Here is a 20879-nt window from a genome sequence, read left to right on the forward strand (position 1 = left end):
CTCTGTGTCCCCAATGCAGGCTGAATTGTCTAAATGAGGTGGTGTCCCCTATTGAGCATGCTACAATTTCATCTGTGAAGCCCACATGACTTTACCCTACCGCCTCCTCCATGTCTCCCTTTTGCTAAAAACTATGGGGGTGGGATATAATCGGATGATTGATTACACTCACTAAGAAACTCAGAAAAAGCTTCATTTTACTACAAATCAGTATTAAATATATCACATGTCATTGCTAATACATGTAAAGTAAAAAAAGAGCATTGGATGCAGATGTTATTTGAAAGTGAAAGCTAGAGTCAAAAATCTTTGACAACAAATTTGACATTCAATAAAGATTTTCAGGCAGCTATAAAATAGATTTTTGAGATGTATAATTTCATTTGAATTGCTGTTCTGAAACAGGTTTTTTTTTTAATCATGTGACTGGCACAGCACCAATCAGGGTTGGCCAAACACAGACTCACACTGTAGAGAGAATACATCAGGTGAGTAACAGAAGCCCCTCCTAAGAATTTTTCCTTGCAGATGCCAAAGAACAAGAAAATGTGACCACAGAAAATCTTTGCAGGAATAAAGGACATACAGTGCCTTGCAAAAGTATTCACCCCCTTGTCCTTTTACCTATTTTGTTACATTACAGCCTTTAGTTTAATGCTTTTTTATTTAATCTGAATTATATGTGATATATCAGAACACAAAAGTCTAAGTTTGTGAAGTAAAATTAGAAAAATATATACATAAAACTATTTTTCAGAAATAAAAAAATGATAATTTGCATGTGCGTATGTATTCACCCCCTTTGTTATAAAGCCCATAAAAAGCTCTGGTGCAACCATTTACCTTCAGAAGTCACATAAATAGTGAAATGATGTCCATCTGTGTGCAATATAAGTGTCACATGATCTGTCATTACATATACACACCTTTCTGAAAGGCTCCAGAGGCTGCAACACCTAAGCAAGAGGCACCACTAACCAAACACTGCCATGAAGACCAAGGAACTCTCCAAACAAGTAAGGGACAATGTTGTTGAGAAGTAAAAGTCAGGATTAGGTTATAATAAAATATCCAAATCTTTGATGATCCCTAGGAGTACCATAAAATCTTTCATAACCAAATGGAAAGAACATGGCACAACAGCAAACCTGCAAAAGATGGCCGCACACCAAAACTCAAAGACCGGGCAAGGAGGGCATTAATCAGAGAGGCAGCACAGAGACCTAAGGTAACCCTGGATGAGCTGCAGAGTTCCACAGAAGAGACTGGAGTATCTGTACATAGGACGACAATAAGCCGTACGCTCCATAGAGTTGGGCTTTATATCATATATCATAAATCATATTTCAGAATATTCATCGATTGTTCTAGTAATCAATGGGGTCAAGTCAATTTTTGCTTTAGTCTGTAGCAGTTACAAAAAAAGTGGCAGGATGGACATATTTCCTTGAAGAAACTAAATTCTAACAGTAATTGTGGTTTCTGTTCCCATAATCAGATGTTAAAAGCAACTGATATTTTGAAGTATGTGATCTGTGATCCCTTCTTGGGAGCGCAGATCACATATCTAGTACGTGATCCAGCACAGCAGAGCCGCCTTGCCGTAATACAAGTAAGTGATACGGTCGGCAAGTTGTTACATCTATATAATATTTATATTGTATTTATTATTTATTAGAGTTCTTTTCACTCACAGCTTTGATGACAATTCAGTTGGCTCTGATGCAACACACGACAACTTGTTTTCTCAGAAGCTCTGAGCCAGATACTCATTATGTTTGTATTGTTCTTCCTACAGACAGTGAAAACTGCATGAAATGTCCTGATGAAGAATGGCCAAATGAGAAGAAGGATCGGTGTGTTCCTAAATTGGTGGAATTTCTCTCCTACACTGATGATACCATTGTTGCAGTATTTTCAGCTTTCTCCATCCTCTGTTGTCTTCTGACTGGTTTAATATTGGGGATGTTTATACATTACCAGGACACCCCCATTGTTAAAGCTAATAATCGGAACCTGAGCTATCTTCTCCTGGTCTCCATCATGCTGAGCTTCCTCTGTGTCTTCTTGTTCCTCGGCCATCCAGTAGATGTAACCTGCATGCTGCGTGTAACCTCTTTTGGTGTCATATTCTCAGTTGCTGTCTCTACCGTCCTTGCCAAAAGTATCATGGCGTGTATTGCTTTTAAAGCCACCAAACCTGGGAGTCCCTGGAGGAAATGGATGGGAGCCACACTGCCCAATTTTATAATTTGTGTGTTCTCACTGGTTCAAGTAATAATCTGTGTCACTTGGTTGTCTATTTCTCCGCCCTTCCAGGATCGGGACACTCACTCTTATCAGGGGAAGATCATCATTCAGTGTAATGAGGGATCAGTTATCGACTTCTACTCTGTCCTGGGATATATGGGGCTTCTGGCAGCTGTGAGTTTCATTATAGCTTTTTTAGCCAGGACATTACCGGACAGTTTTAATGAGGCCAAATACATCACCTTCAGCATGCTGGTGTTCTGCAGTGTCTGGATTGCCATGATCCCGGCCTATCTGAGCACCAGAGGGAAATACATGGTGGCTGTGGAGGTTTTTGCAATAATAACATCAAGTATTGGACTTCTTGGCTGTATATTTTTCCCAAAATGTTACATAATTCTGTTCAGACCTGACCGCAATACAAAAATAGCTATCCACTAATATGTGTGAAGCAACACTGGGTTACCAATAGTTATAGCAATATCTCTATTATTGTTATTTTTCCTATTTTGCTAGTGTATTGAGAATGAAATGTTAAATTTGGACATTTAATAATCACCTCTCCTTTGGAAGTTGAGTTAATTTTTTTTCTCTGGACACCACTGGTATCAGACACTTTGGATTTGTTGAAAACTTTATCCCCTGCTGAGTGTAGTGGTTTCTCCTACCAGCCGATACATCACTACAGAACAATGTAGTGAGGAGGAACCACAGTGACCAGAAGGTGACAAAGTATCCAAAACATCCTAAACTATCAGAAATCAGAGCCACCCATCGCTCTTCAAAAGAGGGAAAATTTCACTCACCACCTTCCAGAAAGATCTTTTATAAGCTGATTGTAATGTCATTATTTTAATGTCAAGGTCACTTTAATTATATTTTATGTAGATGACTCTGTCTAAATTAATAAACATTTTGTTACTGTATTCTAAATTCATTTTTAATATTATTTAAAGTTGATGAGAGCATGTTCTCAGTAAGTTCACATTTTAAGTGGTAAGTTGATTTTTTTTTTTAAAGGGTATTTTCTTTATAGTACCTACTAAAAAAATGTCCTTGTATAAATTTCTTTGAAAACTGGTGTCACAAGGGACTACTTGGCTTCCCCATACAATGCTGCAGAGACAACACTCCTACCCCACATCTTGCCAGATCCTTTTATGAAAACTTCCAAAGCTAAAAACAGGTTCCAGGTGCTCATTGACCAATCGGAAGTTTAATTCTGAAAAAGACATCAAATATTAAAATTATGTTAGCTTAAAGTGATTCATGAAGGTAAAAAAAAACCCTTCTGTATTCAGCAGCCCCCTAATACTTACCTGAGCTTCTTCTCCATCCAGCAATGTGCACAAGAGAATCGGCGCTTCGGAGACTCTCCTCATTGGCTGAGACAGCAGCGGGGGCCATTGGCTACCATTGCTGTCAATCACGGCCAGGGAGCCAATGAGGAGAGAGAGGAGGCGGGGCAGAGCAACAGCTCCATGTCTAAATGGGCACGCAGACCAACGGCTCGGGAGTGCACCTGCTTGGGTGACCCTATTCCCTTTAATCAGGTGCAACATGTGAAAATCAAGTCTCCCGCAATACGAAGTGCAATAAATCCTCTACTCAGTGATATGGAAGAAGCTTGCCCCTTTGTGTTGTTCAAACAATCTCTTCATGAACCCCCCAATTTAGTATCCACTCACCTTATAAGTGTAGCACACCCCCTAAGGAGCCGCAAGTGTAAAGGGATCCCCCACCCTGCACAGCCAGGCACACTGCATGTTCACAGCATACTTAAGTCAAGGTGCCTTGTTTTATGTTTTTTTGAGGGGGGGAACTTGGATAGGGATTGGGGTATTATGGGATGCCCACTTGACTTTTCAGCAAAAGGAATCTTCAGGGACACAACTATCTATAGTCAATATGTACACGTCTCCTCTTCCTCCTGCACAAACTTGCTTGCAGATACAAAACTCACTCCAGCTCCTCCAGCACAACACACTGTTGGATGATCTGACAAAATAGCTCAATCAGATAGGTAGCAAAAGCCAATTACAGGTCGGGACCGCGGGCCCCTTGTTTGTGTAGCAAAGTCCTAGTACCCAACTATCCTTCCTGTGGCTACTGATCCCAGCACCCCCTCTTCAGGCACTGCCAGCCTCCTGGCTGCAACTGCCCCTTTCACTAGCCCAAAAGAAAAAGGTGAAAAAAGAGCCTCACCTGCAGTAATTACTAGGGACCATGCAGCCTATAGATAAGGGAAATTCGTTACACACCAATATTAAATGGTAATACAAAAAAGACTGGATAAAAATCGCATCACCAGCACCTCAATAAAAAATTAAAAAATTGACAACGTTGTCTGATCAAGATGCAGCTGCATCATAAAAATCCACACACATACATATGTCAACATAAAGCACCTGACAATATGGTGAAGTGAAATCACTGTTAATACACCATAGATAAGGATTATTCCCACAGTGTGTCGGATGATTGAGCAAAAAATGGGGGCTCTGCGAGTGCAGCGGGGGGGGGGCAAGTTTTTCCTATGACCACCATGGATAGCAACTCCAGGCATTAACGTGCCATATATAGTGCAAGTCCAAAGTTTTTCCACAGGAGGGTGAAGCTGGGAATTAATGATGCAGTAAGGTCATATATAATTAACACTGTAACAGTGCTTAGGATATCAGTCCAGCGTATTGCATGGAATATTGTTCTCAGTGTGACCAGTGTTCACTGCAGTGCAAAAAAACACAGTATAAGTCTATAGTGCATGGACCAAAAGGTCCACTCACTCAGCCTAGAAGCAGTGTGGACTTGCGTGGATACTGGCTGTAGCTTTCCCGCCTCCACATCCGTTGGATTTGGATCAGGGATGTGGCAGTGTTGCTGGTCTGGCACTAGGTCAGTGGTGGATGCAGTTTGATGTGGTCCATAGCTGTCTCAGCGTTGTCACGTACCTGGTTATTGAGCCCGATATGCAGAGGGAGGCCTTCCTTACGATCCTGACTCGCAGCTCCTGGTAGAACTGACAGGAGGCACAGGAGTACAGGACAGCACGAGTGCCTGGCAGGATCAACAGCTAATAGGCAGGACTGATGCTCCGAACGCAGCTGAGACACTGGAACAGCAGGTGGGATGCAGCAGACTGGAAGCTGAAGCTGGTAGGCAGGCACAACACAGGATGCAGGTGGATGGTCCCAGGGATGAGACACAGGAAAGTCAGGCAGGCCGGGTCATGCACAGGAGAGCAGTACAGGAACAGATGCAGAAGGCTGAGGGAAGGTCACTGGACAAGCCGGCTCGGTAACAGACTGGTGCAGGTAAGCCAAAGGATTAGACTGGAGTGAGGTCGTGGACAGGCCGAGGTCATGTGCAGGCGGATGGCAGCGGATAGTCACAAGGTAAGCCGGTAATTTCAGGAAAAGATCAGGAATACTGGAATCTCTCAGGGAATGTTGTAGATCAAGCAGCAAGATTCCCCTGTCATGACAGAGTTTAAATAGCGCTTCTGGCGCCAACAACCATGCACCAGCGCGCACAGGCGCGCACATGCCTGTGTGGAACTGTTGCTCCCAGCAAGCCTTTCCTGATATTGCCCCCTCCAAGTGGCAGCCTCCGGATGCCCAACCAGGCCAACTTTTCAGGTTGAGCTCTATTGAAGGATAGGATTAATCTCTTGGCATGGATGCTATTTTCCGGTTCCCAAGAATTTTCTTCCGGGCCGTAACCCTTCCACTTCACCAAGAATTGGATCTGGTTATTCCTTTTCCAGCAGTCCATAAGTCCACCTCATATTCTTCTTCCCCATTAACAACCACAGGTTCAGGGGGATCAGAACTTCGTCCAGGAAAAGGATTAGCAACAGCGGGCTTAAGTAGGGAGACATGGAAAACGGGGTGTACCCAAAAGGATTCCCGCAGTTCCAGCTCGTAGGCCACCTCATTGATCCTTCTCTTCACTGAAAAGGGGCCTGCAAACCTAGGACTCAGTTTCTTAGAGGGGCAGGCAAGCCTTAGGTTCACAGTGGATAGCCATACCCGATCTCTGGGTTTCAGGACTAGTTCTCCCTCTCTTTCTATCAAAGATTTCCTTATTGCGTTCTTGCGCCTTGGCCATGGTTTCCTGTAGCAATTTGTTATTTGATTTGAAGAAATTTATAGTTTCGAAAGCGGCTGGCACCAGACATTCTGTAAGAGAGCTGGGTAAGAATGATGGGTGATATCCGTAATTGGCGAAAAAGGGAGTTTGTTTTATGGATGAATGAGTAGAGTTATTGTAAGCAAACTCAGCCAGGGGTAATAGGGACATCCAGTTGTCCTGGGAGAACGAAGAGAAGCATCGCAGGTACTGCTTAAAAGTCTGGTTGGTCCTCTCCATCTGCCTATTTGTCTGTGGGTGGTAGGCAGAGGAGAAGGACAATTCAATGCCAAGGGATTTGCATAAAGTTTTCCAGAACCTGGAGGTGAACTGTACTCCCCTATCCGAGGTAATGTTGACAGGAACTCTGTGAAGCCAGACAATCTCTCTGATGAAAACCTGTGCCGTTTCAGGGGCAGATGGTGTTCCTTTCAATGGAATAAAGTGTGGCATCTTGGATAGCCGGTCAACAACTACAAATATAGGGGAGTGGCCTTCTGCGGGCGGGAGCTCTACAATGAAATCCATAGAAATAGATCTCCAGGGCCTGTCTGGAACGGATAAGGGTTTGAGCAGACCCCAAGCCTTGGTTCGGTTGCACTTGTTCCAGGCACAGATAGGGAAGGATTCCACATAGTCTTTACAGTCTTTAGCTACCTGGGGCCAACAGAAAGTATGCTGCACCAAATCAACAGTCTTGGAAGTTCCGAAGTGCCCAGCTAGGACATGGTCATGGCAAAGCTCGAGTATGGTGACCCGGAGACTCTCAGGTATGAAAATTTTATCATTAAACCATATCAAGCCATCTTTTGCAAGCAACTTTGTTTCAAGAGAGAGGGGGACATTAACAGAAGCCTGTTTGACCCAGGCAAGTAAACACCAGGAGAAAATTTTCCATGGGTAGAATAGTGTTTGGGGAGGCAGTTGTTCCAGAGTCTCTGAACATGCAGGACAAGGCATCTGGCTTTATGTTTTCTGAGCCGGGCCGGTATCTAACGTCAAAGGAGAATCTAGAGAAGAACAGTGCCCACCTGGCTTGCCGAGGTTTCAAACATTTTGCGGTTCTCAGATATTCTAGATTCTTGTGATCTGTGTACACTAGAATCGGGTGAGCTGCCCCTTGCAGCAGATAGCGCCACTCTTCTATGTCATAGTTCCTTTCCGGAGCAGATCATTTACGGGAAAAAAAGGCAATGGGAAACAAAAGGGACTTAGCACCCTGGCGTTGTGAGAGCACGGCACCAATGGCAATTTCAGAAGGGCCCACCTCTAAGACAAATGGCAAAGCAGGATTGGGATGTTTCAACACTGAGGCCGAGGTGAACAGACTTTTGAGAGAATCGAAGGCCGCTTGGCTTCAAGAGTCCAGTGGGAATTTACGGTAAAAGTAAATGAACCACTGTATCCCTTTTTTGTCTGTGGGGGGCGGCTATTCCAAAATACCTGAGATCTTTTGTGGGTCCATCTTGATGCCCTCGATGGAGATAATCAGTCCTAGGAATTGTATACTTTGTTTTTTGAATTAGCATTTTTCAGCCTTGGCATATAGGCCGTGTTGGCGAAGGCTACTCAGAACGCACTTAACGTGCTTATGATGACTGACAATGGAGGAGGAGAAAATCAGAATGTCGTCCAGATAAATGATAATGAACAGATCTAAGTAGTCCCGGAACATATCGTTAACAAAGTGCTAAAAGGTGGCAGGAGCATTGCACAACCCGCACGGCATCATCAAATACTCAAAATGTCTGAATCGAGTACGGAAGGCCGTTTTCCACTCGTCACCATTTCTGATGCGGACCAGGTTATAGGCTCCACGAAGGTTAAGTTTGGTAAAAATGATTGCAGTCCCTAACCTCTGGAAGAGTTCGGGTACCAAGGGAAGAGGATAGCGATTTTTTATGTTAATCTTGTTCAGTTTGCGGTAATCTATGCAGGGTCGAAGCGAATTATCTTTTTTCTCTACAAAAAAGATGCCGGCTCCTGCTGGGGAGGTGGACGGACGGATAAATCCCTTTCTCAGGTTATCGTCAATGTACTCCTTGAGAGTAACTAGCTCTTGTTCAGTGAGAGGGAAGATTCTCCCAAAGGGGATCTCGGCCCCAGGGAGGAATTTAATAGGACAGTCAAACACTCGGTGTGGTGGTATTGTCTCTGCACCCTTCCTACTAAACACATCCAAGAAGTTGTGAAACTCCTCAAGGACTAACTGGCGGATTTCAGACTTCAGGCATAGTAAGGAAGAGGAGTTGTTGGGAACTTCCGGAAGGCAGTATTGGTGGCAGTAAGGAGATGAAAAGGTAACTTCTCTGGGGGCCCAGTTGATGTGGGGGTTGTGTGCCTGCAACCAAGGCATACCCAAGATGATGGGGAACAGAGGTGAAGTGATGATGTCAAGGCGTAATAGCTCCTGATGGCAACTGGCAACGGTGGCCGATAGAGGGGTTGTTTCCTGTGTGATAGGTCCTGATTTGATGGCTGACCCATCAGCAAGGTGAACAAGAAGTCATTGAGTCTTGGGTAACAGAGGAATAGAGTGTCTGGCTGTGAAAGTGCAGTCTATGAAGCAACTGCATGCCCCAGAGTCAATAATAGTGGTTACTTGAAGGCTCCTTCCGAACAGCTGCAACAAAACAGAAAGGTGAAAAGAAACATTAATCGCAGCAGGGATTTGGTAGAACTTTTTAGTAGAACTTAGGAGGCACTTGCTGGACTTAGCTGGGCAGGTTCTTACATAATGTCCTGATTCCCCACAGTACATGCAAGGATTGTTCATGTGTCTATGTTGATGTTCCTCTCCAGTGAGAGAAGGATGGAGGATGCCCAGTTGCATGGGTTCGGAAGTGTCTGGAGTTGGAGCAGGCAGCCCTGAAGGTGCAGGGTAGGAAGGACTGAGAACCCTTGGTAGCATCCAAGTAAGGCGGGATTGACCCTTAGTTCTTTCAGACCTGGGTTCTTGCAGACGTCGGTTCATTTGTATTGCCAAAACGATAAGTCCATCCAGTGTCTGCGGTACTCCTACCCTAGCCAGTTCTTACTTGAGAGGATCTGACAGTCCCATACAAAACTGGTAGCGGAGGGCCGCGTCATTCCAGTTGGTGTCAGCGGCCCAACATCTGAATTCGGCAACATATCCACGGCTCTGCGACCCTGCTGTAAAGAGTGGAGTGCGGCTTCCGCCATTGCAGACAACTGAGGGTCCTCATACAGTTGTGCCATGGCATCCATAAATGTGGTCAGGTTAGTCAGGATCGCAGCCTTCTGTTCTAGCAGACAATGTGCCCAGGATTGGGGTTCATCCTGCAGCAGGGAAATCACAAAACCCACTTTGGTGGTCTCCAGCGAGAAGGTGCGTGGCTGAAGAGCGAAGAAGAGCTCGCATGAGTTACAGAATGCTCTGAACTTGCGGGGATCTCCAGAAAATCTCTCAGGTGTGGGTACACAAGGCTCCGGGGGTAACATCACCACTGTAGGTGAATCAGAAGAACTGGTTGAGGCTTGAGAAGTCCCTTGAGGAACAGCAGGGGGTGAGAGCACCTGCCCACGCTCTTCCAGATGGTTATAGCCCTCCTGAAGAGTCTTTACAGCCTGAGTCAGGCCAGCAAGGTGTAGGCACAGTTCATCCATAGGTGAGGCTCCCCGCTCGAGCTTAGACATGGCTGCTTGATACTGTCATGTGCCTGGTTATTGATCCCAATATGCAGACGGAGGCCTTCTTTACAATCCTAAATCACAGCCCCTGGTAGAGCTGACAGGAGGCACAGGAGTACAGGACAGCACGAGTGCCTGGCAAGATCAACAGCTGATAGGCAGGACTGATGCTCTGGACCCAGCTGAAACACTGGAATGCAGCAGACTGGAATCTGAAGCTGGAAGGCAGGCACAACACAGGATGCAGGTGGATGTTCCCAGGGATGAGACACAGGAAAGTCAGGCAGGCCAGGTCATGCACAGGAGAGCAGTACAGGAACAGATGCAGACGCCTGTGTGAAACTGTTGCTCCCAGCAAGCCTTTCCTGACAAGCATCCTTTAGTTAAGATAAATGCTGTGGTACTCGCAGATTCCTGTTATCATGTGCAAGCTAGCAAGCCGTCATCAATGGTGACGTCAGTGTGTCATTAACATGGTGTCGGGACAACAGACTAGTTTCGCCCAATCAGCTTGAGCTTCTTCTGGGATGGGGGCTAGTGGTGGGCTTTTATTTATACTCTACATAAAGCATGGAAGGAAGTGCAATTATTTGCTTCCACCACTTGAGGGCACCTTAACCATCAACACCACATACAATTCATATGCAGCTGACTTTCATCAGTCAAGTTTAACCCCCTATTGGGGAAGCCTAGAGTAAAAAAAATGAAAATGAAAAGGGGGCAAATAGGTAGCAGGAGAGAAGCAGGGAAGATTTTTTCTTAAATGGCAAGCCAAGACATTAAGTTTAAACCATAATAGGGAAGGAGAGGAGGTGGGGAGGTCATATGAGAGAGAAAGAAACAAGAAAACGAGGAAAATAAATAAAGGAAAAAAAAATAAAAAAATAAAAACTCAAGTAGAAACTAAAGCAAAAGCAAAAATAAGGCAAATGGGCAATGCGCCTCCTAGAGGGAAAGTATTCATAATTATATTCATCTATTAGATCGGGTTTTCAAATTTTCAGCCAAATATGGCGTCTTAGCGATCAAGAAATGCCCCAAAGTTGCATTCTGTGTTTAAGCCAGCGGGAGCGAGTGTACTGAGGCGATAGATCCACATCTTCTCCTTCTGTAGTAGAATAGTGTTGAAGTCACCCCTCCGCCGTGGAAGGTTGATGGTATATATACACTTCACCTCCATTCCCTCTGATTTACATTTTTCTGCACCTCAGTTCCTACATTTCCCTGCATATTTGATTTGCTTAGCCTTGTTTCCATGTCGGAGGTATGGCTTTTTGGCCATAATTCTTCCATGAAGACCACTTCTGGACAGACTTCTACGGACAGTAGATGGTTGTACCTGGAACCCACTGGTTTCTGCCAGTTCTGTGCTGATGGTACTACTGGACATCTCCTGATGTCAAAGAGAAGAAATCATGAAGTATCTTTTCTCTTGCATGAAAGTATAAGTTCACCTTTGTTCACCTTCTCCAGCTCCCCTTTGTACCAATATAGCATTATTGTACTTATTTTGCAAAAATAAAACAACTATCCATTTATTCCACACACACTTATGCCCCGTACACACGGTCGGACTTTGTTGGGACATTCCGACAACAAAATCCTAGGATTTTTTCCGACGGATGTTGGCTCAAACTTGTCTTGCATACGGTCACACAAAGTTGTCGGAAAATCCGATCGTTCTGAACGTGGTGACGTAAAACACGTACGTCGGGACTATAAACGGGGCAGTGGCCAATAGCTTTCATCTCTTTATTTATTTTGAGCATGCGTGGCACTTTGTCCGTCGGATTTGTGTACACACAATTGGAATTTTCGACAACGGATTTTGTTGTCGGAAAATTTTATATCCTGCTCTCAAACTTTGTGTGTCGGAAAATCCGATGGAAAATGTGTGATGGAGCCTACACACGGTTGGAATTTCCGACAACAAGGTCCTATCACACATTTTCCGTCGGAAAATCCGACCGTGTGTACGGGGCATTAGGCCTCTTTCACACGGAATGGATCCATGATGATCTGCCCAGTGAACATCCGCTTGCTCAGCGGGGATCGCTCCGCCGATCTCCGCTGAGCAGGCAGTTGACAGGTTTGTCTCTGTACATTGTGCAGCGACGGACCTGTCAGAGCGCCGCTTTCCCCTATGGGGGATCAGATGACGACGGACCGTAGAGTCTGTCGTCACCCGATCTGATCCGATGACGGATGGAAAAGTAGGTTTTTCCTCCGTCACACTTTTTCGGATCGGAGCGGGTCAGATGTCAGCAGGCATGTCACCGCTGACATCCGACGCTCCATAGACCTCTATGGACAGTCCGTTCAGGTCCGCAAAAAAAACTGACAGGCGAACCTGAACGGATCGTCCATGTGAAAGAGGCCTTACTGTCTTCATGACTGTTTTAAAACACTTTTCCATTACTTCTGCCTTACTTTCTGGACAGACTACAAGTCATGACACAGGAAGGAGTTGACCAGCTGACCCCATTAGCACACACCCTGCATCATCTACCATCCTACCTACCCTCCCACTTTCAGGTGCATGTTTTTTAAATGAAATGTAATCAATCAGTGATCATCCTTCTCTACTAAATACACAGGCATCAATTTTTTTCCTACCTTAACCTTCATCTTGCATAGATCATTCATTTGCCATTTTGAAGTGTGCAGGAGATAAGAGATGAGATAACAGCCTATGTAGAGCAGAGCTGTAGTATTGATTGGATACAGAGTGAATGGATAGGTAGGTGGGTATTCCTAATCCATAGTTCTGGTAAATCTAAACAGGAGTTTAATGAAAGATGAAAGTTGAAAGTTAAAGTGGAGGGCCACCCTGAAAAAAAAAAATTGCACCAAAAATCCTAAAAAAATTAAAAAATAAACATTTGAAAAAAAAAACAATTTTTTAAACTTACCTGAACCCTTGTTGCTAGGCAGTCAGGCAGTCTTCCTAATCTACCTGTTCCTATTCCGCTGCGTGTTCTGCTCCTAGCTGAACGGCCCCGTTGCCTTCTGGGAACTGTGTGTGTTCCCAGAAAACCACAGGGCCATTCACAGATCGCCGCGCCGATCGCGCATGTGCAGTAGGAAACTGGCAGTGAAGCCACAAGGCTCCACTGCCTGTTTCCCTTACCTAGGATGGCGGTCCTGGGACCCGAGAGCCGAGGGACGGGTCGGCCTCGGGCAGCCGACATCGCGGGCACCCAGGACAGGTAAGTCTACTTATTTAAAGTCAGCAGCTACAGCGTTTGTAGCTGCTGACTTTAAAAAAAAAATTTTAGCTGGCCGGAATCCCGCTTTAAGGTAAGAAATAAAAAAATGTTGCCTGTGTATTTAGTCAAAAGGATGATCACTGATTGATTGCATTTGATTTAAAAAACATGCACCTGGGTGGGTAGGTAGGAGGGTAGAGGATGCAGGCTGTCTGCTAATGAGGTCAGCTGGTCAACTCCTTCCTGTGTCATGACCTGTAGTCTGTACAGAAATGTCAGTACCCAGTTATATTATGTACATTTAGGAAATAATTCAGGCCCTTTTTAAAGCAATCTACTGAGCTGGCCAGAACCTCCTCTGGAGGAAGTCTATTCCACATTTTCACAGCTCTTACTGTTAAGAAACCCTTCCGTATTCGGAGATTAAATCTTTTTTTCCTCTAGATGTAAAGAGTGTCCCCTTCTCCTCTGTGATGACCTTAAAGTGAATAACTCAACACCAAGTTCACTATATGGACCCCTTATATATTTATACATGGTGATCATATCCCCCCTTAATCTCCTCTTCTCAAGAGTGAATAAATTCAGTAAATCTAATCTTCCTCATAGCTGAGCTCCTCCATGCCTCTTATCAGTTTGGTTGCCCTTCTCTGCACTTTCTCCAGTTCCCCGATATCCTTTTTGTGAACTAGTGCTCTAAACTGAACTGCATATTCCAGATGAGGTCTTACTAATGATTTGTAGAGGGGCAAAATTAGATCTCTCTCTCTGGAGTCCATACCTCTCTTAATACAAGAAAGGACTTTGCTCGCTTTGGAAACCGCAGCTTGGCATTGCATGCTATTATTGAGCTTATGATTATTATTATTATTATACACGATTTATATAGCGCCAACAGTTTACGCAACACTTTACAATGCATAGGGGGGGACAGCACAATTACAGTACAGTTCAATAAAGTAGGTACAGGAGGGCCCTGCTCGTAGAGCTTACATTCTAAAGGAAGGGGGTGGTGGTACAAAAGGTAATAGCTGCAGAGAATGATTTGATGGGGGTGGCTCGGGGACAGCTGTTAGGTGGGTGTGGGATAGGCTTCCCTGAATAAATTAGTTTTCAGGGATCTCCTAAAGGTGGACAGGGTAGGGGCTGATCAGACATACTGGGGCAGGGAGTTCCAGAGGATGGGAGAGGCTCTGGAGAAGTCCTGAAGGCGAGAATGGGAGAAGGTAACAAGGGTGCTAGAGAGCAGGAGGTCCTGGAAGGAGCAGAGGGATGATTTTGGCGATATCTGCAGATCAGGTTGGCGATGTAGATGGGGGCGATGTTGTGAATGGCCTTGTATGTTATGGTTAGCATTTTGAATTTTACACGGTGGAGTAGGGGAAGCCAGTGAAGGGATTGACAGAGAGGAGCAGCAGTCATGGATCGGTTAGTGAGGTGTATTAGTCTAGCAGCAGAATTCATAATAGACTGAAGGGGGGATAGCCTGCCTAAGGGGAGGCCATTAAGGAGACAGTTGCAGTAGTCAAGGCGGGAAATAATCAAGGAGTGAATAAGTTGCTTTGTGGTGTTATTAGTCAGGAAGGGTCAAATTCTGGAGATGTTACGGAGGTTAAGGCGGCAGGATTTAGCCAGTGATTGGATCTATGATCTATTATGATCTACCAAAACCCCCAGATCCTTCTCCACCATTGATTCCCCCAGTTGTACTCCCCCTAGTATATAGGATACATGCATATTCTTAGCCCCCAAGTGCATAACTTTACATTTATCAACATTAAACCTCATTTGCCACATAGTCGTCCAAATAGACAGTGCATTGAGGTCGGCTTGTAAATTATTATTGTTTTTTTCTTCAGGTTCTCTGCTTTCAGAAATATACTGTAGAATGTTTGGGGAGCTCAAAGTAATTTTCAGGTCTAAAATGTGCAAAATCTGACAAAAAAAAAACTGCTCTGGCATAAAAAGTGTTAAAGTTGAACTCCAGGCAAATAATAAAATACACAAATGAAAAGCATACATGGGAACTGTTTTACCTGCCAACAGATTTGTATTTATGTCCATGTAGTTCTGATATTTACACAGCTCTGCCACACTGCTCTGTCTGACAGGACAGGAGACTTGATTTTTTTCTCTGCTGCAGTTTAGAAACACTTACTGTATGTCGTGTAAAAAGGCAGATGAGGCATACACACGATTGGAATAGACAATGAAAAGCTTCCGTTGGACTTTTTCTGTCGGACCTTCCGCTTGTGTGTACGCAGCTTGACAGGTCTTATCCCTTCCCCAGTCTGTGGCTGATACCAAGTAAAATGTTGACACTTACACCAATGTAATGATGTACTATTGAATATAGAGCAGCATTCATTTGTGCCTTTTATATCTGCCTGGGGTTCAGATTTTAGTCTTTTAAAACATACATAAGTCATAAACTTCATGAAAACAATCTGGGTGGGCGATCCACAGCAGGATTTTAGTATAGGAACCCCCCACTATGCCCTGTGCTGGAGGTTGTACAAAAAAAAAAAAAAAGACAGCAAAATTTGCACATGTGTGTGTATAAAGAATGGTAATGAAACAATTGGGATTAAAGCTTGAGAGCACTTAACACTTTGCACCAAAAACTTCCTCCTGGATTTATGTCCCCTCTAAAGCTTTTTTTATTCACACATTTAAAATCTTCTTTTTTAGTTATAAAATGATCTAAAAGCCCCCATAACATAGTATATTTTCTGAAAGCAGAGACCTTGTAGAACACAAATCAGTTTATTCTGACAGTGGAGAGTCCCGCTACCAGAATACAATGTCTCAGTGGGAAGGATTACTCCATCTACCTGGATGAAAAAAAGAAACATCTATGGACAGATTTACAGTGATCATTTTTATAACAACAAAAAGTAAGAGATCGCTCCATCCACAGAAACAGAGAGGATGGAGGAATCCCCACACTTTTCAGCTTTAAAGCTACTTTCACACTGGGGCGTCGGCGGTAAAGCGCCACTATTTTTAGCGACACTTTACCGTCGTTTTTGCAGAGGTTTTCAGCCACTAGCGGGGCACTAGCAGTCGAAAAAGGGTTAAAACCGCCCACAAAGCGCCTCTGCAGCGGGGCTATGCCGGCGGTTTGGCGGCGCTGCCCATTGATTTCAATGGGCAGGGGCATTTTAGGAGCAGTATATACACCGCTCCTACAGCGCTGCAAAGATGCGGCTTGCAGGACTTTTTTTTGGCGTCCTGCCAGCGCACCGCTCCAGTGTGAAAGAACTTGGGCTTTAACACTGGAGTGAGAGGAGAGGCTCTTTACCGGCGCTATTTTTAGCGCTGTAGCGCCTGTAAAGAGCCTCAACGTGAAAGCAGCCTAAAGAAAAGACTCTTCCAGCAACTTCTCCATCTCCCTGACAGTGTTATAGTTTGCCACAAGTTTTGTCACCGTCACCTTCCCCCGGTCACTTACTGGACAGCTTGGTTTGCAGGTAAATGAGGAGACATTTTATATACATTATATACATTCTTATAAAATTTCCATCGCATATATTTCTGCCAATCATTTTGTGAAGTCCTATTTTGTTGTTCTTTGTCACCCTGATTACATTTTTCTCTTCCTAGAAAGTAAGTTACACACCTGTCTATCTCTTCTTCAGGTAAGTCGACATCATCTTCTTTTGATCTCACAGTGAACACTCCTCCAATGATCAAATCTCCATCCTGAAAATATTGAAATTCATCAAATACCTGAATATACAAAAGAGAACAAGGAGATGGAACTTTAAATGATGTACACTGAGGGTCAAGTGTTGCGTGGCATTATAATTAACACATCTATAATATATGTAAAGTATGTTTAATTTTCATTTTTTAATTTTTTTATGATAATTAAAATATATATTTATGTCCCTTTATATATAACCCCCCCAAAAAATGTTTTAATCTCCCTTTCCCCTAAAGGGATCCTTCAGAGTTGTGTGTGCTTTGGTGGCAGTCTTGATGTGGTTTACGTTGTCCATGTCTTGGTTTTCCTCTGGTCCGGGAGCTGCGATGCACACTGCGGGTGTTCCCTCCCCCTGTTTTCTTGCGGGGGTGGGTGCGCGTGCACTACGTGTCTACGTCACACTTTCAGGACACCAGTTTCTGTGGTGCTGCATTTGTCGGCGTTTATTCAAACTACAAGCAATATGGGATAGTGTGGTATCCTCCACTCAAAAGAGGCTTGAACCAGAGTGCTAGTATCTCATTACCTCCAGGAAGGGAAGAGCCCCAGGTGCCGGCTAATACTGATGCAGATAGAAGAGATCCGAAAAACCTGGACAGTCGAACACCAGAATAAATAGATTTGTCTTTTTATTCAAAAAGCAGGATCATGGGGTACACAGAACATCACTGCGGGGACGTACAAAAACAGCTGATGCGTTTCGCACTTACGCTAAGTCCTTACTCATAGCTTACTCAGAGCTATGCGTAAGCACTTAGCATAAGTGCAAAACGCGTCAGCTGTTTTTGTACCACCCCACAGTGATGTTCTGTGTACCCCATGATCCTGCTTTTTGAATAAAAAGACAAATCCGTTTATTGCGGTGTGCGGCTGTCCAGGTTTTTCGGTTCTCTTCTATCTACAAGCGATATGGGACTTGGTTTGGTGCCAAACCACCAGGCGGCTCTTCTGCATTGGTGATGGAGCCTTCCCTTCCCTTTGCTTGCATATGTGTGACGTTGATGGGTCTCTTGCGGCTGTGCCCTTATAGGGGCCATCTTTGGATGGTTCTAGCATTTGGCTTCTGCTTCTTCCTTTAGAAACCATACACAGCCTACCTCCCTTTTTTGTTTGGTAGGCTACCTTTCCCCCATATAATTCCTTCTGCTTCCTACCATCCCACCTTGTTAACCTTTTGTACACTTCCCTGCTTTTTCTCACCTGTCTCCTTTTTTGTGAAATTGCATGATACTCATGCAATTTTTCACCTTTGTAATTTTTTTCCCCCTTTGAGGTGTGTTTTTTTTTTCTTCAAACTCACCACACCCTTTACTTTTCCAGGCAAAAATGGGTGCTGGTTTCCTGTCCATGATTATATATAGGTGGAGCCCCGGGAGTGCCACTTATACCCCCACTGGGAGTCTTGTTCACATTTTGACTTTTCTCTTCACACATGCACTTCATGTTTCAGAGCGTGTCTCTGTACGATGTCACCAGGTAATTATTTCTGATTTCCTCTCCATCACATAGACTGCAGATCTTTTGTTTCCTCTCACTCTTTTCCCCTTGGGGTATTGCATGATTTTCATGCGATTTTTTACTTTTTTTATTTATTTATTTTTTATTTATTTTTATTTTTCTTATGATTTGGTTCATTTCACACACCTTGCACTTATTTTTTATATCCAGTTTATTCCATACACATAATTTACCTTTATAATTTTATTTACTTTCTACAGCCCCAATTTGTTTTTTGTGATCACACATGCTCACTCGCACATCACAGCCTGATGCATGACTGTCCCTTGGAGGGTTACCTGTTGGACTGACTGTCGCTTAACATACCATCTCAGCTCCTGGAGGAGATGTTCCCCATGTGGGGATATTCATGACCCTCAATACAGTACCAATTGTACATGGATGCCCTGTAAGTATCATATAAGGTTTTTTACCCCCCCTTTTCTTTTTATATTTTTCATACCTGTGACTATAATAGACCAACTAGAAATGCACAATATATCATTACAGAGATACCTTGCACATGTACACACTTGCTCCTGATGAGTGACACCAAGTCACGAAACGCATTGAGAAAACAGATGTCGCGTTCAAATGGTGGATTCTGTGGATTGTGGATTCTGTTCATGCATTATGTATTTGACTATATTCTAATCATGTGCTATCCAATTTTGGGCTTTTCTATATGTATCATGTGCCATCCATTTTTTGGATTATTTATGTATTATATATTGCTATATGAAATAAGGTTTTTAATTTAATATCTTACTCCATGCAAGTATTTAATTATATGTGTAGTATATCAATTTCTTATTGAATATGAATTATGGGACAAATGTCCTACTCCTTTACATATATTATAGATATTTTAATTATAATGCCACACAACACTTGACCCTCCGCGTACTTCATTTAAAGTCCCGTCTCCTTGTTCTCTTTTGTATAAAATACCTGAATATGAGAAATCACATAAGCCCTGCAGCATTTGACTGCCCAAAGACCAGGGCACTTTTTGCGATTCGGCACTGCGTCACTTTAATTGACAATTGCATGGTCATGCGACATTGCTCCCAAACAAAATTGACGTCCTTTTTTCCCCACAAACAGAGCTTTCTTTTGGTGGTATTCTATCACCTCTGCGGTTTTTAATTTTTGCGCTATAAACAAAAAAAGCGACAATTTAAAAAAAAAAAAGCATTATTTTTTACATTTTGCTATAATAAATATCCCCCAAAAATATCTAAAAAAAACATTTTTTTCCTCAGTTTAAGCCGATACGTATTCTTCTACATATTTCTGGTAAAAAAAAATAGCAATAAGTGTTTATTGATTGGTTTGTGCAAAAGTTATAGCGTCTACAAAATAGGGGATAGTTTTATGGCATTTTTATTAATATTTTTTTTTTTTACTAGTAATGGCGGTGATCAGCGATTTTTATCATGACTACGACATTATGGCGGACAGATCCGATACTTTTGGCTCGATTTTGGGACATTCACATTTATACAGCGATCAGTGCAATTAAAAATGCATTTATTACTGTGCAAATGTGACTAACAGTGAAGGGGTTAACCACTAGGTGGCTCTGTAGGGGTTAAGTGTGTCCTAGGGAGTGATTCTAACTGTGGGGAGAGGGGCTATGTGTGACATGACACTGATCACTGCTCCAGATTACAGGAAGCTGTGATCAGTGTCCTGCCACAAGGCAGAATGGGGAAATGCTTGTTTACATTAGCATTTCCCCATTCTTCTTCTCTGTGAGACGATCGCTGGTGGTCCCGCGGACATCGAGTTGGCGGGACCTGCGATCACACTCATGCAGGCCGCGGCAGGCACGCAAACTGCTTTTTAAAGGGCAACGTACAGGTACATTAATCTGCCTGTACGCACCCTTCTGCCAACGTATATCGGCGTGAATCAGTCGGCAAGTGGTTAAGGGTACAGGCTGGACTCTGCATTCCTGATCTCCAGAGTGTCATACATTGCAGGATCACACAGAACTGGAAGATGTAGGTATATGATATGACCATAGCTCCGATCACTGGGTTCTTCTTTAATTAAAGCCTATAATTCTCCATTGTGACACAGACCTCTGCAGCATGGGTATCACAATGACAACACAATGAGATGCCTTCTCTTCCCTCCTACACTATTTCAATAAGCACTAAACTATACACACATACCTCCCTCACATCTCCCCTAAGACCATTGTCCCTCATCTTTCATAACGACAAATTTCCCCACGGGATTACATATTCAGGTGTTCAGATGGTGGACTGACAAAGGTCTCTACCGGATAGGCCACTTCCTTACTCCAGCTGGTCCTCTTACCTTGTCTTACTGTAAGCGTAAACTAGACATGTCTGATTCGGAATAGTTCAGATTTACACAAATCTCCCACTTCTTAAACTCTATTTGGACAACCAAACCGG

At 43.6% G+C, this 20879-nt stretch overlaps 1 protein-coding gene across 1 annotated transcript in view; it reads left to right on the forward strand.

The window, feature by feature from the left end:
* Positions 1-2691, forward strand: part of LOC141124861 (vomeronasal type-2 receptor 26-like) — a 167204-nt gene extending 164513 nt beyond the window's left edge. Inside the window, exon 6 of the mRNA XM_073612305.1 lies at positions 1799-2691. Within this exon, the coding sequence (XP_073468406.1) occupies positions 1799-2691 (893 nt within the window). The remainder of the gene's footprint in view (positions 1-1798) is intronic.
* The last annotated feature ends 18188 nt before the right edge of the window (positions 2692-20879 follow it).

The sequence above is a fragment of the Aquarana catesbeiana genome, linkage group LG01 (assembly GCF_042186555.1).
Source record: "Aquarana catesbeiana isolate 2022-GZ linkage group LG01, ASM4218655v1, whole genome shotgun sequence".
Taxonomy (NCBI): domain Eukaryota; kingdom Metazoa; phylum Chordata; class Amphibia; order Anura; family Ranidae; genus Aquarana; species Aquarana catesbeiana.